Source organism: Ranitomeya variabilis, chromosome 1 (assembly GCF_051348905.1).
Source record: "Ranitomeya variabilis isolate aRanVar5 chromosome 1, aRanVar5.hap1, whole genome shotgun sequence".
NCBI classification, from domain to species: domain Eukaryota; kingdom Metazoa; phylum Chordata; class Amphibia; order Anura; family Dendrobatidae; genus Ranitomeya; species Ranitomeya variabilis.
Genome location: NC_135232.1, coordinates 368,340,996 through 368,357,216, shown reverse-complemented (window position 1 = coordinate 368,357,216; position 16,221 = coordinate 368,340,996). Strand labels below are relative to the sequence as shown.

At 40.5% G+C, this 16,221-nt stretch overlaps 1 protein-coding gene across 8 annotated transcripts in view; it reads right to left on the bottom strand.

Annotated features, from left to right (window-relative positions):
* The window catches only part of TLE1 (TLE family member 1, transcriptional corepressor), a 56,241-nt gene that overhangs the window by 4,152 nt on the left and 35,868 nt on the right, over window positions 1–16,221 (bottom strand). For 4 of the 8 annotated variants that reach the window (XM_077248991.1, XM_077248994.1, XM_077248992.1 and 1 more), the window contains 8 exons: window positions 13,609–13,662; window positions 13,340–13,528; window positions 9,132–9,276; window positions 8,238–8,431; window positions 7,869–7,945; window positions 6,319–6,568; window positions 5,258–5,505; window positions 1,745–1,892 (listed from right to left, as the gene is read on the bottom strand). In XM_077248991.1, the coding sequence (XP_077105106.1) occupies window positions 1,745–1,892; window positions 5,258–5,505; window positions 6,319–6,568; window positions 7,869–7,945; window positions 8,238–8,431; window positions 9,132–9,276; window positions 13,340–13,528; window positions 13,609–13,662 (1,305 nt within the window). The remainder of the gene's footprint in view (window positions 1–1,744; window positions 1,893–5,257; window positions 5,506–6,318; window positions 6,569–7,868; window positions 7,946–8,237; window positions 8,432–9,131; window positions 9,277–13,339; window positions 13,529–13,608; window positions 13,663–16,221) is intronic. The other 4 variants (XM_077248993.1, XM_077248997.1, XM_077248995.1 and 1 more) reach the window with 1 other exon arrangement.

The window sequence follows — 16,221 nt, the reverse complement described above, 5'->3', positions numbered from 1 at the left end:
AAAATTCCACCCCCAAAAATGCTGCAACAAGTAATTAAGAAGTCAAATCTATCCCCAAAACAGTACTAACAAAAAAAATAAAAAAAAAGTATGGCCCCCCAAAAATAAGCTATCATACAGCTTCATTGGACGAAAAATAATATTCCGGCTCACAAAAAATGTCAAACAACTTAATTTTTTCTTTTTGCAAACTTCAGATTTTGTTTTCACCACCAAAATAAAAAAAACTGGACATATTTGGTACCGCCGTAATCGTACTGATGAGGAGAATCATACTGCATGGCCATTATTACCTCCCCAAAAAATTACACCATAAAACTAATTCCCAAGAAACAATATCAGATTTGTGTTTTCAGAATTTCACCGCACTTGGAATTTTTTTTCTCCTGTTTTTGAGTACATTATGTAGCAGATTTAACAGGTTCCCGTTCTTGATAGGCGGATCCTCTCTCTTGTGTGGTGATGTCTTTGGCTCTACAAAATTCTATTACTTGTATTTTATGTTGTTTTTTTTTTGTTTGTTTGTTTTTTTTTTTTTAACATATCCAATTGTGAAACTTATTGAAAGATCTACTGGCTATGCTTTGCAGATGCGAGCCGCGACGGCGACAGTTTTAATTACATGACAAAACTGGTGACAGGTTCCCTTTCACCCCTCCATGCCGCAGCCCATTTTATTTTTTTCATTTCCATTTTTCCTCCCCCTCTTCCTAGAGCCATAACCTTTATTTTTCTGTCCACGTAGGTATATGAGGGCTTATTTTTGCCGGATGAGTTGTACTTTTAAATGATACCATTCATTTTACCACACAATCAAAATAGAATTAGTGGAGATGTAAAAAAAAAAAAAAAATGTCAAACTATCCTTTACCTTACACAACTTTCTCTCTAGGAATAGCAATTTCAATGTTGAGTGCATTTGCCCAGTTCAGAATAAATTCAACAAATTGTAACCATAGCCCCACCTTACTAGTGACACAAAACCATGGAATAGTTTTTTTTTTCTGATAGGCAATTTATACAGCCCCAACCACAGGCAGCATGGTCATATCGTATGAAACACTAAGTTTTGTCTGCCAAACTAGTTTGCGGGTAACTGACCGGTCTTCATCCATGTGTGCACATTGGAAGAGACCCAACTATCTTCTCTAGCAACACTGGGAATGGCCACTCAGGAGTAGAGCCAGATTAGTTTAGTCTTTTCCTGTAGTCTACAGCCAGATTCTTTTAAAGTAAGTTTTCTTCTGAAATGTCAGAGCATTTCAGAGAAGAATATACTTGGTCGCAATCATGTAACCAAGTGGCGATTCATGATCCCTATGGCTTGGACAGCGTGAATCACCTGACAGCTTTCATTTAAATCCTAAAGAGCTCCAGGTATTAGACCAGAGTTAAGAAGTCTTAATAGCATTAATGGGTTATCCGCTCCTGAAAATATGCTTTGTAGAGATACAGTTAACAGTTGTTAGCTGAAATTTAGCATTTTTTTCTTTAACAACTTTCCACAACAGTGTGGGGAGGGATATGATAGTAAGTCAATGCCATGTCAGGTAACCACATAAAACAAACAAGGGCTGCTCTGGTTGTAGAAACAGACTGGAGATGTCAACATGAAACCAAGAAACTTGAGCAGGTGCCCAAGGCATGGTTTGTAGGCCATGTAAAGCTGAAGCTTATGTGGCTAGAAGTTGAACAAACAAAAAGTGGGTGAAACAAAAGCTACCTCCAAAAATAAACCAGTTACCTGTGAAGTGAAGTCGTGTTGCTGGAGCTGTCGGCCTTCACGTAGATCCCAGGACCTCACGGTGTTGTCCAAACCTCCAGTCCAGAGCTTGGTACCATCATTAGAAATGTCAATACAGCTGGCTCCATCTGTGTGGCCCTGGAATTGCCTGATAAGACAAACAAGATTGAATAATGATTTCCTGCCAGTAGTCAAGGTAAACATTGCTACATTGTTAGCTTTGGACTTTCCCTACATGTGTCATCTCTTGTAAATCCAGTGAAATGGAACACTAACCCTCCCATGCTAACACATCTAAACTACAACCACAGGTTCAAGCTGCTAGCATTATTAGAAGCAAGTTCAAAAGGCTACTGTAACTTTAATACTGCACAGAAAGGCACCAAACCGTTTCCAAAACCATGTCAATTTCTGGTACCATCAAAAACCAATCTGGAATTCTTGGAACTTTGTGGCTACCCCTTTGGAGGGCAAATGGCAGCTTATGTATAAGACTAGACATCATTAAATTACTTTAAAGCACAATAACAGTACTAATTATATGGGTATTCCATATTGGACACAAGGCACTTTCATAATTAACCTCTTCATGACCCGAGCTTTTTCGGTTTTGCGTTTTCGTTTTTCGCTCCCCTCCTTCCCAGAGCCATAACCTTTTAATTTTTTCTGTCAAAATGGCCATTTGAGGGCTTATTTTTTGCAGGACAAGTTGTACTTTTGAACGACATGATTGGTTTTAGCATGTCGTGTACTAGAAAACAGGAAAAAAAATTCCAATTGCAGCGAAATTGCAAAAAAGTGCAGTCCCACATTTGTTTTTGTTTGGCTTTTTTGCTAGGTTCACTAAATTCTAAAACTGACCAGATATGATTCTCCAGGTCATTACGAGTTCATAGACACCAAACATGTCTAGGTTATTTTTTATCTAAGGCTGGGTTCACATTGCGTTATGGCAGTCTGTTAGACGGACTGAGTTACACCGTGGCATAACGCAGTGTAACGCAGTCCGTTAACGCTGCCATTAACCGCTATTATCGGGCGCATCGCCAACGCATGCCATAATCGTCATGTGCTAGCGATGTGCCGTCATTCAGTGACGGACCCTCGGACGCGGGCTGCAGCGTTTGAGGCTCTGTCACCGCTAGCACAGATGAATCATCTGCGCTAGCGGTATAGGATAACGCGATGGCGTGTATGCTATAGCGTTAACGCAGCTTTACTGCAATGTGAACCTGGCCTAAGTGGTAAAAAAAATAAAAAAAAATCCAAACTTTGCTAAAAGAAAAAAAAAAAAAAAAAAAATAGTACAATTTTCCGATACCCGTAGCGTCTCCATTTTTCGTGATCTGGGGTTGGGTGAGGGCTTATTTTTTGCGTGCCAAGCTGACGTTTGTAATGATACCATTTCGGTGCAGATACGTTCTTTTGATTGCCCATTATTGCATTTTAATGCAATGTTGCGGCGACCAAAATAAAAAGGAATTCTGGCGTTTAGAATTTTTCTCACTACGCCGTTTAGCGTTCAGGTTAATCTTTTTTTTATTGATAGATGGGGCGATTCTGAACACGTCGATACCAAATGTGTAGGTTTCGTTTTTTTATTATTGTTTTATTTTGAATAGGGCAAAAGAGGGGTGATTTAAACTTATATTTTTTTCATATTTTTTAAAACTTTTTTCTTCTTTTGCCATGCTTCAATAGCCTCCATGGTATCTGCTGATCGACTGCTACATAGGAGCGATGCGCAGATCGCCCCAATGTAGCTAAATTACAGCATTGCTATGGGTGCCGACCACAGCGTGGCGCTCTCAGCAATCAGGAATCAACAACCATAGAGGTCTTTAATAGACCTCTGGTTGTCATGCCGACACATCGCTGACCCCAGATCACATGACGGGGGTCAGCTATGTGCTCATTTCCGGCCCGATGGTCTTAAGTACTTATTTGCGGTGGGTGGATCGCGATTCCACCCGTCGCTATTGCGGGCACATGTCGGCTGTACAAAACAGCTGACATGTCCCGGCTTTGATGCGGGCTCACCGCCGGAGCCCGAATCAAAGAGGGGGTTCTGACCTCGGACGTACTATCCCATCCGGGGGTTAAAGGGGTTAAAGTACTCTGCAATTATCGCTCCTCTCCTACAAATAAATGAAGAGAAGCACGTATGTAGCTACCTTCCTAGTGGCATGCGTGATGGCACACCGTTCTCTGGCAGAGGATTGGAAGGACCAAATCTGCACGAGATGAACTTTATACTATTAATGAACACTAAGAGATAGAACATTATCCAAGTTTTTATAGCTCACACGTTTCTTCATGTAAGAGACGTGTAAAAGTGTTTAACAGATCCATAGCATTTGACGAGGAGGGGCGGGTGGATAAGGGAAAGGACACTGGCTGGGCTTGCTTAAAATTACATCTGAAGGTTGAGAGGAGAATTATCAGAGTCCCAAATCTGTCATGTGCCTGCCAAACAGCCTGTAAAGCCTCATGGATTTATTCCAGACAGAATAGTTTGCTGGCCTCCTATACAAGCAGGTTTGCCAACCTAATAGGATTCAAGAAGATGTGAGCTACATACAACCTAGCTCTAAGAGCAATTAAATCAAAATCCCTGCTAAGCCTTGTTTAACCCTTTTGGCATTCGCTGCTGGTATTAAGATATTCCAACTGCCAGGGTCATGGAACATAAAATACAAAAGGTCAGCTCCCAAGAACGTTATGTCAGCATTTCTCCATAATAAAATGACATTACCCTCCAGGAAAGCCATCAAAAGAGATGTCATTATTTAAAGAGAATACTAAAAGGGAGTCTTCTACTTCCACGGCAGATCTTTAGGAGGCAGCGCAATATTACGGTATATACGAGGTATTAAGAAGGAAAGAAAGGTGCGAGCACAGATTAATTCGATAGACAGCATTCAATCGTGGGTGAAAAAAAATTCAACTTCTTTATTCTGCCTTGTACTGCAACGTTTTGACCTACCAAACTTCTGAGACCTATGGCAGATCAAAATGTTGCCGTACATGGCAGAATAAAGCAGCTTTGAGTTTTTTCACCCAAGATTGTATGCTGTCTATCTAATTCATGGAATAAACACCATGTTAATGCACTCATCTGAAAATAAACTACTTTTCTGACATTTACTAGACGTAAAAAATACAAATGTAAACGCACACACACGATCTAATGCTACATACATGTATATGCCTGTGTATATCATTTACGGTAGGTGGCAGTGCACTTGTCAGTTATAAATCTAAGTGATCAGGAGATTCCAGGACCACTAAAAGCAGCTACCATTTATAGCTTCTGTTACAAAACTGCATGTAAAAGTAGAAGTATTTGTGAACCACAAAGCTCAATTGTAGCATTTTAGAAGAAAAAAATAAAATAAAATCTGTCATCCATGGTCCGGATGATAAACAGAAGGAACCGATATTAGAACAAGATTTGATCCCCAGTAAAGTTAGAGTTTACTTACAGAGTTAATAGGAGATGGCACGACCTACCTTACAAGGGTCTGATTGTGCAAGTCCCACACGGCAATGTTGCCATCACTACAGCAGGAGAAGCAGACCTTGGAATCGGGGCTGATGGCCAGAGCATAGCAGGCGGGAGCAGATGATGTGAGCTCTGCTTTTATACGTGGGGTAGGAGCTGCCAGGTCCCATATGGATAACGTGCTGGCTTCCCCTCCGACAATCAGAGTGCATCCATCAGGGAGCAATTTACATGACCTGATATAGTTATCTCGATTCTATAGAAAACAGAAAATCTAAAATGATTTTTGCATTTTGCCTAGGTATTCTACAAACGCCAACAGCGTGCTTAACTATGGACGCTCACATGTGAAAACACTGCTTCTGTAAACTTGTGGAAAACTAAAACCACCCATGAACATTACGGTACGGGCCACTATTTCTGTGATTAGATGCAAGATAAACACTTCACTTACTATTCTAGTGTTATAAATAGGGCACCATTATTTGCACAGGTACATTCCATTAAACAAATGACAAAAGGCAGTCTGTACGTGTACACTCAGAGCAACGCCAAGTCCTAAGATTATTTTTCATAACCGTCCTCTAACAATTTCCAACCACCTAATTGGCAAACAAGCAAAGTAAACACACACAGCGGAGATGACGGAGGCTCGGCCCACATGGCATGGGAATCCATTCTTTCAACTATCATACAATGAAGTAGTACTGAGGTGGAGCTGAACAAGAAGCCAAGAGATCCGAAGCAGCCCGAAGCCCCCATGCCAGTGTGTAACTGCTAACACCACTAGACTTTGCCACAAGAACAAATCTGGTAATTTTATGAGGAAGTGTTGTCAGAAGCAATATTAACCAAGGGCACTCCTAAAATACACATCACTAGAGGAAAAGTGAAAAAAAAAAAAAAAAATTGTCCTGTGCCAAAATAACAGTACTCATTAGAAAACCTCGAGAATGTGTTTGGCAGTATTCAAGGCTCTAAGACAACACAAGCGATGGACCAAAAAATCATTTCCTTGATCATTCTCCAAGGAGACATTACCTAGAACACAAGTTCCTGCTCCACTTACCAAGCAGTCCAGCTGAGAGACCGGGCTTTTGTTGCCAGGTTGGCTAATGTCCCAGACCTTGACACATCCCTTTCCACCGGTGTACACGTGTCTAGTGGGGTTGCTGATGGTAACTGCACAAACCACTTCCCCGTGATTTAGTGTGTTTATCTGCCGCGCGTGCCGAGGGATTCCGGGGCCAATCAGAGCATCAGGAGGGAATGGGACCGGCTGCATCTGGCCGTCTGCAGTAACGTGAAAGGAATAAGCCCTGGGGGACAAAATTACATTAAACAATGATGCAAGGAACACCTCGGTTGCAGCACTACAATGTGATCTGTAATAATTGCATGAGGACAGGCGTTCTGCTGTAAGCAGGAAAACACTTGATTAAATAGTGTTTCCGATTTGGCCTGAAGCTTGGAAAACAATTAGAAGTTGAAATCTTTAAACATAGGACTATTTTCTCACTTGACATACATCTTCTGTGACAAAATCAGTGCAACAACAATCGGGGCTTCCACTTATTGTACGTGTGACACTACATAAGGGCATTCTTCTAACAGGATATCCAGCTTACCCGCTCTACTGGGGTACACACGGTCTCTAGATTTCAATACACTAAAGCAAAAGGGCCCAGCTTGTGTAAGAGGCAAATAGATGGATTTTAACCTTACATGACTTCATCTAAGGCATCACTCACACATCCATGTTTAAACATATACGTGAAAAAATGATACTGGTGTCATAAGTGATGTGCATGAGCGTTTTTCACTGATGGATAAAGACATTCCATGCTTCTCCTATACTTTGCAATGGTAAAACACAGACAGGACATATACACAGATGGTGTGTTTTTCAGACTTGCATTGGTCATCATCTGTACTGCCAAAAAAAGAGAACATGTCCCCATGTGTTTTGCACAAAACACGGACATGTGAATATCACTATAGATTATAATAGGTACATGTGTGTCTATTAAACTATAAACAACACGTACATGGAACAAGGATGTTTGAATGCGGCCTAAATGTTGGTAGAACATGATCGTTTCCAGTTTATAATCGTAAGCTTTACTTTTGGTTAGAATAATCGGGCGAGTATGTGCATAAATCAATGAAATACAAGGCAGAGCCTAACCAAAAAAAAAAAAAACAATGTGGCAGGGTCAAGCAAGGTCACCAGGAGGCTCCATCTGTGCCTCCCCTTTAAAACTTTAGTCTCAATGTCGCTACTGGAAAATGCTGAAGGTTTTAGAATCAGGATGGAAAGTGTGAAGACACAGTCCACCCAGTTTCGCAGGTGAACACCAGTATACCCTGGAAACTCGCACAGTCATTACTCCAAACTGATGGAATTGCCAAAAAGATAAGATTTTAGCATGGTAGCGACACCTCTATTAGTGTGCAGGTAGAGATACAGTCACTCACTGGGGCCACAGACAGGGCTGAGGAGCGATAAAAGGAAAAGTGCTGTCAAATTTTTTCTGTTCCATTACTAGCTGACATCAATATAGGGGGCTGTGTTCGGCATGAATGAATGGTCACTTGGGTGAATAATTGTATACGTACGGCTTTCCTCCAGGGATTCCAGCTAGATTTGGGGGCATTCCTGGCACTCGCATATGAGGAGGAGTTTCAAAGCCAACCTGGAGAAAATAGGAAACTGCAGTTAATGTTTGGCTTCTTGGGTGATGACCACTAAAGGCCTCCATTACAAAAGCCTTGAGATAACAGATTCTTCATTACTAGGCTGAGTTCACCTATATCCTTGTGTATTTAGGGTGCGAAATTCCTGCCAAAAAGCTCAAACATGGCAGAGCAATACAGTTAAAGATGCATCACAAAACCAATTTGAGTGCAATGAGAAGAAAAAAAAAGAAAAAAAAGGACATTGAGACAGTTTCATTTTTTAATTTTAAAACAAAACGTTGCCCTCACCATTGGTGACCTGCCATATGCCACTACGGCTGCGGCTGCAGCTGCTGCACTCATCTGCGGAGACATATTGTGTAAACTTGCGTATGCGGCTCCTGGACTGGTAAGTTCACCATTCATTCCTGCATGAGGTACCATCCCAAATGGGGTAGCATAGGGACCGGGAACTGCTAAAGGTGTCCTCAAACCAGCAGCAGCTGAAATGAAAGAAGAAGGGCTTGTTATAGGTCATGATGCATTAGAAAACATAGGGAAGGGTGCACATACAATTCCAATATCACACTTTATGGACAAAATAAATAAAATGCAGCGGAACTTTGCGGCTTTATTGTCCTCTCCGTTGCAGGCTTGCGTTCTCCTGTAATGGAATTTCACCCCTCTTTTCCATTGCCTGATCTCTGTTTACAATATATTTGCCTGTGCCAAAACTGAAAGATAAAGGCTGAGAGATCTGGAATTAATCTTATTCTAGGCCAGACTCCTGAATTTTAATAGTCGCTTCACAAAAGGAAAATAGATTTCTGCAAGGATTTACATGAAAGGACTTGCCTGCGAAAGTAAACATCGCTGCGTTCATTTGCTGTATGCATATAGCAAATATTAACCAACTGGAACTGGGAATTATGGGTTTGAGACCGGCATTACACTGAGAATACGTAGATGGATATCTCCCGCCTGCCTTTCTGAAAATTGGAGTATTTGGAATTAAAATAAAGCCAAGTGTAAACAGTCTGACGGAAAGTGGCGCAGCTGCTGAAAATGGAGTGCAAACATCTGCTATTCATCAGCCCGCTTTGATGGGAGGAAAGGGGAGAAAAACAGATTTAAGATTCATAGGGTATTATGTACGTAAAATATGCAATGTAAACAGCCGTGACAAAAAAAGGGAATTCTCACCAGCTTGGTTAACCAGAGGGTCCATGGAGGGAGGCTTGCCAAGTCCCGGACGAAGACCTGATGTAGCACTTGTGCCGGGAGTCGGTACATCGCTACGAGGAGTTGGCGTGCTTGATTTCAGGACAGGCGTGCTGGCTTTTTCATGCTAGTATCATTAAACAAATTAAATGAGTATTATTTTTAATCCAAGCCATATTACACAATTTATCACAACAGCAGCTGGGATACTGGGCATCTAATACCCGCGCCTTCAGCCAATTTTCATAAATCCACACAATGTTGACAGCATTAACTTGTGAGAAAGAAATGTTGACCTTTCATTCTACTGCCAAGACGAAAACTCAGATCTGTAGAAAGTGTTACACATTTTTTTTTTTCCCTAGCTACAGCCGCATAGAGATTGTTTAAAACTCATTTCTAAGCCTGCATATAATTTCCTCAATGTGGTCTTTTCACAGAGCTTGACAAATTAAGGACTATCTGGCATGAAGAGCACGCTGCATCCAACACGCTTACAATTGGCCTACTAAGCTCGCGAAAAACGCAGGCCTCATGAATTTGCCATCACTTAATGCACAAACAGGCGCCAAACGCCATGTTCTGTGGGATGTATGTTTCCACTGCTTTGCATTTAACTTACAAGCAAAGTTCACACATTTATAAAATACAAAGTTTAAAGAGGATCTGACAACCATCATACAGCCAAAACAAAGAAGGAACTTTACAATCTCCCAAATACATTAAGGCCTTGACTCCACGAAATCAAAAAAGTGGAATAAAAGCTTTGAGAAGTTGCAAAATGTTGGCATGGTTTCTCAAGTCCACCTAAAGGGTGACTAGCTGTGGTGTTCCCCACTCCAGAAATCTCACTAGCAGAATTTCTGGAGTAACACACTGGGCCACAGTCCATTTGTCAGATGCTCCAGATTCATGAAGACTAGTGATGAGCGAGTACTCGTTGCTTGGGTTTTCCCGAGCATGCTCGGGTGGTCTCCGAGTATTTATAAGTGCTCGGAGATTCAGTTTTCGTTGCCTCAGCTGCATGATTTACGGCTGCTAGCCAGCCTGAGTACATGTGGGGGTTGCCTAGTTGCTAGGGAATCCTCACATGTATTCAAGTTGTCTATCAGCCATAAAATCTCCGAGCACTTACAAATACTCAAGAGATCATCTGAGCATGCTCGGGAAAACCCAAGCAACGAGTACTCGCTCATCACTAATGAAGACGCATGCACCTCCACAAGAAAAGTCGCCAGTCTTGATGAATTCGGAGCCAAGACTGTTCTTACGTTGTGATTGCACTGCTGCCCTCAATCACTGATGCAGTTTAACAACCACTAAACTTTTCAGGGAAATGGATGATTCCATAAAACGGCCAGTTAACCATTTACCGTCAAAGCCAGCTTACACTTCCTGGCAGAGACTTATTTTTCAAATCTGTCACTTTAATAACTTTGGGATGATTTTTCAAAGTCCAGTGATTTTTTTTCATTTTTTTTACTTCGTGACAGTTTGCACTTCACGATTGTGGTAGATCTATGCTAAAAATGTTTAGTTTTCATGTCAGTTTCTAAAAAGATCTGAAATTTGGAGAAAGTTTTGAAACCTTCCCAATTTTTTAACTGAATTTTCATGTTATGCCACACAAAAATGAATAAATAATTTCTATGTCTACATTATATTGACCTGATTTCTTCTAACACCTTTGTTATCTTAATAAATGAAGCTATAATGTTTCAAGAAATTTATTATTAAAAGGGTTAAAAGCTTTCCATTTATTTTTTTAAAAACACAAGCCAGACGTACTAAGATTAAAATGACTTTGAAATCCCCTTGTCTGAATACCCACAATGGTGATACAATTTTTAAAAAATTGCACCCCCTGAAGCACTGAAAACTACATCCAGGGAGTTCATTATCTGTTCAGTATCTGTGTCACGGCAAAGTGTAAGGAAAAAGTATATTTAACAACTAGAATGTTACTTTAGTCTTACAAATTTTTCATTTTCAACAGCTGTATTGTAAGAAAAAGCATCGAAAAATGTGTTACACAATTTCTAGTGAACACTGATCTCAGTGGGCAAAATCTACTTTTTAGGCAAGTAGTATGGCATAAAAGGGAAAGTTTAATTTGACTTTTTGAGCTGCGATTTCACCAAAATAGATTGTGGACCCCACCATGTTGCATTTGCAGATCTCTGGAGATGCAGAAACCCTCCCACTAAAGCTTCCATTTTGGAAACTACATGTGGCAAGGAATTTATCTAGCAGTGTTGTGACCCATAGGCGCTTCACAAAAGTTTATATTATTGGGAAGTGAAAATTAAACTTACATTGCTTTATTCACTAAAATGTTGCTTTAGCCCCAATTTCATTTTTTTTTTTTTAGAAGAGTCAATAGGAGAAAATATATTCCATAATCTATAAAGTAATTGTGGATACTACTAGGCAGAGCTTCAACAAGAAGAAACACCATTTTGTTTCCGGAGCATAAGTTTATCGGAGATGGTTTGCAGGCGCCATTTGCAGAGCCCTCAAGGGGTCAAAACAGTATAAAACCCCCCGAACAGACCCAGTTTCAAAAATTGCATCCACACAGTTTGGTGCGTATTTTTAACCCATGGGTGCTTTTGAGTTTTATAATGCTGGGTCGTGGAAATTAAACTAAAAATATGTTTTCTCTCACAAAAAAAAAAAAAAGGTTGTTTTAGCCCCTGATTTTTCACAAAAATATTAGGAGAAAATGTACCCCATAATATCTAAAGTAAATTCTCCTAAACGAGGTAGTATCCTCTACGTGGACAAACTATTTGGGAACACAGCAGATGGAGTGGTGTTCCATCCGTATATCGGTTTGTTAGTCACTAATGGAGCAAGTTTCTGATCAGTGAGTTCGACAGGTGTTAGAACCCTACCAGTCTCATACTGAACCTATTGGAAAGAGAAGAAGTCCATCATTAAATCCAGGACCATCCCTTTAAGTGTGTTATGCCCCTCTGCAGCTATGCCATTATGTTCACGTTAACTGTGGTTTGGACACGCTGCTGTGCTTAGAAGGCTCCATTCGACTTTGGAAGCATGGATTTTACTGGATAAGATTTTGGGAGCAATGTCGCTATTCCAGATCCTTTGCGCTACAAGTGACATGGAAAACATTTTCTATTGACAGACAGATCTTAATAGGGGCTTGGTTTTTTTTGCAAGAGTTGAGCTTTCTATTGATTGTATTTTCATCATCACTCTAGTCTGACATTTGGCAACCAGGATGAACAAAGAAATTCAGGAATTATCTATAAATTTTTATTATGCAGTTTTACCTTGTCGATTGTGCGGGTAAGAACGATTACAGCCAGGTCAGGGCTACATACTTTTTTGTGGACACTTTAAACTTTCCACCAATAGAGTTGCGCAATGGCTTACATTTGGGGGATGAGTTGAAGTTTATATTGGTACTATTTCGAATTAAGTGATAGCGTCTGTAGATTTGAGTGGCATAAGGAACGAAAAACAGATTCATCATTGTTTCTTTATGCCCTTCATTTAAAGCCGGATACGCTGCGGACTCAAACGCGAATGTGAAATCGGCCTAAGTGATACATCGTCTCTTTGCCTGCATCATGCTGCTCTGAGGTGAGGTAACGAAAACCTGCTTAAAGATTCCATTTAAAGGGGGGAAAAAAGAAAATACAGCTTTGTTTCTGGAAAATTCAATTTGTCTCACATTTTATCCTTTGCAATGTAAAGCGAGTTCTACAGCATTAATTGGCAAGCTAAAAGACTTAATGTCTGTTAATTTACTCAATGGATTTTCTTCACAGTATGTGATTGATATTTAACGACAACTCGTTCACAACACCGCTACCGTATTTTGCAGCAGATTTTGTGCACGCATCTCTGCATTGGAAAGTCAGCTGTGTACGCGCCCTATGGGAACATACCCTTGAGGTTTTATTTCCCAGACCAAAGGACGCATTACAATTTATGTATGGATATATCTGGCAACAGTTTTTGGATGAACTTTGTAAAAGTAATACTGCAACACTACATGACCATCTTGGATCTCCTAGGACTTCTAATTCTAAAAGGCCAGCTTGCCATCTTCTATATTACAAAAGTGTTGGGTGGTGCAAGCAGTATTCACTAAGCGCCTCTGTGACAGGTGAAGATGGAACAAAGTGGGTGTCAGAATCAGTTTAGCATTTACCTACCATACTCATTTCTTTAGATTTTAATGATGTAGAGCTCCCTGATGATGCCGTAGATGCCGGACTGCTCGATGCATCTTTTTTCAATAATCTGCTTTTATCAATTCCATTTTCTCGCGGCGAATGAGCTGGGCTTGCTCTTGGGGAAGAAGGGTCCTTCAGATGTGCAAACAGACACAGTAGTTTTACATGCTGCGGTACAATATGCATCATGTCAAACATGTCAAAAAACAAGCTAAAAAAAACGCTTTTAATCTAAACCGAGAACTCACCTCATTGGAGACATCAACGACCAAATTGTCATCACTTTTGTCCCCATCACTATCCTGTAAATATTTAAAAAATAAATAAAAAAGGTATTTTGGGTAGATTTTTTTTTTTTTTTAGGAATTGAATTACAAATAATTGAAACTGTTAAACTGTAAAGCGCTGCGGAATATGTTGGCGCTATATAAAGATTATTATTATTAAATACTTCCTGTAATCTCAGCAACACTGACGAAACGTTATACATCTGCTTTGTTCCAAAGACAATTAGCAAAACGATCAAACCACATTGAGATTTCAAAAAAGATTTTACAAATCACATTTTATACTCCATTCAGATTTAGGACTAGGCATAAAACAATATTGAGAGAATTTCTAAGGTTTCAAAAGGTTCCAGAAATGTGATACCCCACTGTTCCTGCATGTTTTGTCATCTGTGCGAGACTCTGTGAAACTACTGGAAATACTTGACTTTCAAACCGGAAAACCGAGACCGTTCACTGTGTCTGGCTTTGTGAAAGACAAACAGGAAATAACTGTGCTTTGTGAGACAGGGTTATCAGAGGGCTAGAGCACATCTCCTAAGTGTGCTGCCAAGTATTTCCATTTCCTTTAGTAGCCTGGGCCTGTATTGCACATCGCCAAACCACTGAAGTGAAGAGCAACCACTGGTTTTCCCAACGCTTCGCAGGCAGATTTTCTGAAGTAGGAATGATTAGTATATACAAGCCTCACTAACGGGAAATCAGGAAAGTCATAACGTTAGCTATCAGGTTCAGATTTATTTGGGATTGAGAAAAGTATATTCTATTAAATTTGGCTACATCAAGCATGACATTTATTAATGTGGCCAATATAAGATAGCAGCCATTATTAAAGACACATTTTGGATTATATAAAAAAAAAAAAAAAAAAAAACCCAGATGAGACAAGAAATGTCACAGTATGACTGCTATAAGGCCACTCCTACGGCTCTTCTGCAATCACATCGCATCTCCAGCTAAAGAAAAAAAAAATATCTAACAACCTGACTAAGCAATCAGTCTTGCTTGGGGTTGTCAGACAGCACATCCCTAGCAATCAGATCATTTTTTAACTTCATTTCAGGGGCGTGAGTATTGTAATCAGAATTCGCATGGATGTACAGTACAGACCAAAAGCTTGGACACCTTCTCATTTAAAGATTTTTCTGTATTTTCATGACTATGAAAATTGTACATTCACACTGAAGGCATCAAAACTATGAATTAACATGTGGAATGATATACTTAATTTCAGTTAACACTTTTTTGTTATGTCTTATACTCTAGGTTCTTCAAAGTAGCCACCTTTTACATTGACTGCTTTGCACACTCTCGGCATTCTCTTGATGAGCTTCAAGAGGTAGTCACCGAGAATGGTCTTCCAACAATCTTGAAGGAGTTCCCAGAGATGCTTAACACTTGTTGGCCCTTATGCCTTCACTCTGCGGTCCAGCTCACCCCAAACCATCTCGATTGGGTTCAGGTCTGGTGACTGGAGGCCAGGTCATGTGGCATAGCGCTCCATCACTCTCCTTGGTCAAATAGCCCTTACACAGCCTGGATGTGTGTTTGGGGTCATTGGCCTGTTGAAAAATAAATGATGGTCCAACTAAACGCAAACTGGATGGAATAGCATGCCGCTGCAAGATGCTGTGGTAGCCATGCTGGTTCAGTATCCCTTCAATTTTGAATAAATCCCCAACAGTGTAACCAGCAAAGCACCCCCACACCATCACACCTCCTCCTCCATGTTTCACAGTGGGAACCAGGCATGTAGAGTTCATCCGTTCACCTTTTCTGCATCGCACAAAGACACGGTGGTTGGAACGAAAGATCTCAAATTTGGATTCATCAGACCAAAGCACAGATTTCCACTGGTCTAATGTCCATTCCTTGTGTTCTTTAGCCCAAACAAGTCTCTTCTGCTTGTTGCCTGTCCTTAGCAGTGGTTTCCTAGCAGCTATTTTACATGTACCATGAAAGCCTGCTGCACAAAGTCTCCTCTTAACAGTTGTAGAGATGTGTCTGCTGCTAGAACGCTGTGTGGCATTGACCTGGTCTCTAATCTGAGCTGCTGTTAATCTGCGATTTCTGAGGCTGGTGGCACGGATAAACTTATCCTCAGAAGCAGAGGTGACTCTTGGTCTTCCTTTCCTGGGGCGGTCCTCATGTGAGCCAGTTTCTTTGTAGCGTTTGATGGTTTTTGCAACTGCACTTGGGGACACTTTCAAAGTTTTCCCAATTTTTCGGACTCTGACCTTCATTTCTTAAAGTAATGATGGCCACTCGTTTTTCTTTACTTGGCTGTTTTTTTCTTGCCATAATACAAATTCTAACAGTCTGTTCAGTAGGACTATTAGCTGTGTATCCAACAGACTTCTGCACAACACAACTGATGGTCCCAACCCCATTTATAAGGCAAGAACTCCCACTTATTAAACGTGACAGGGCACACCTGTAAAGTGAAAACCATTCCCAGTGACTACCTCTTGAAGCGCATCAAGAGAATGCCAAGAGTGTGCAAAGCAGTCATCAAAGCAAAAGGTGGCTACTTTGAAGAACCTAGAATATAAAACATAACAAAAAAGTGTGAAA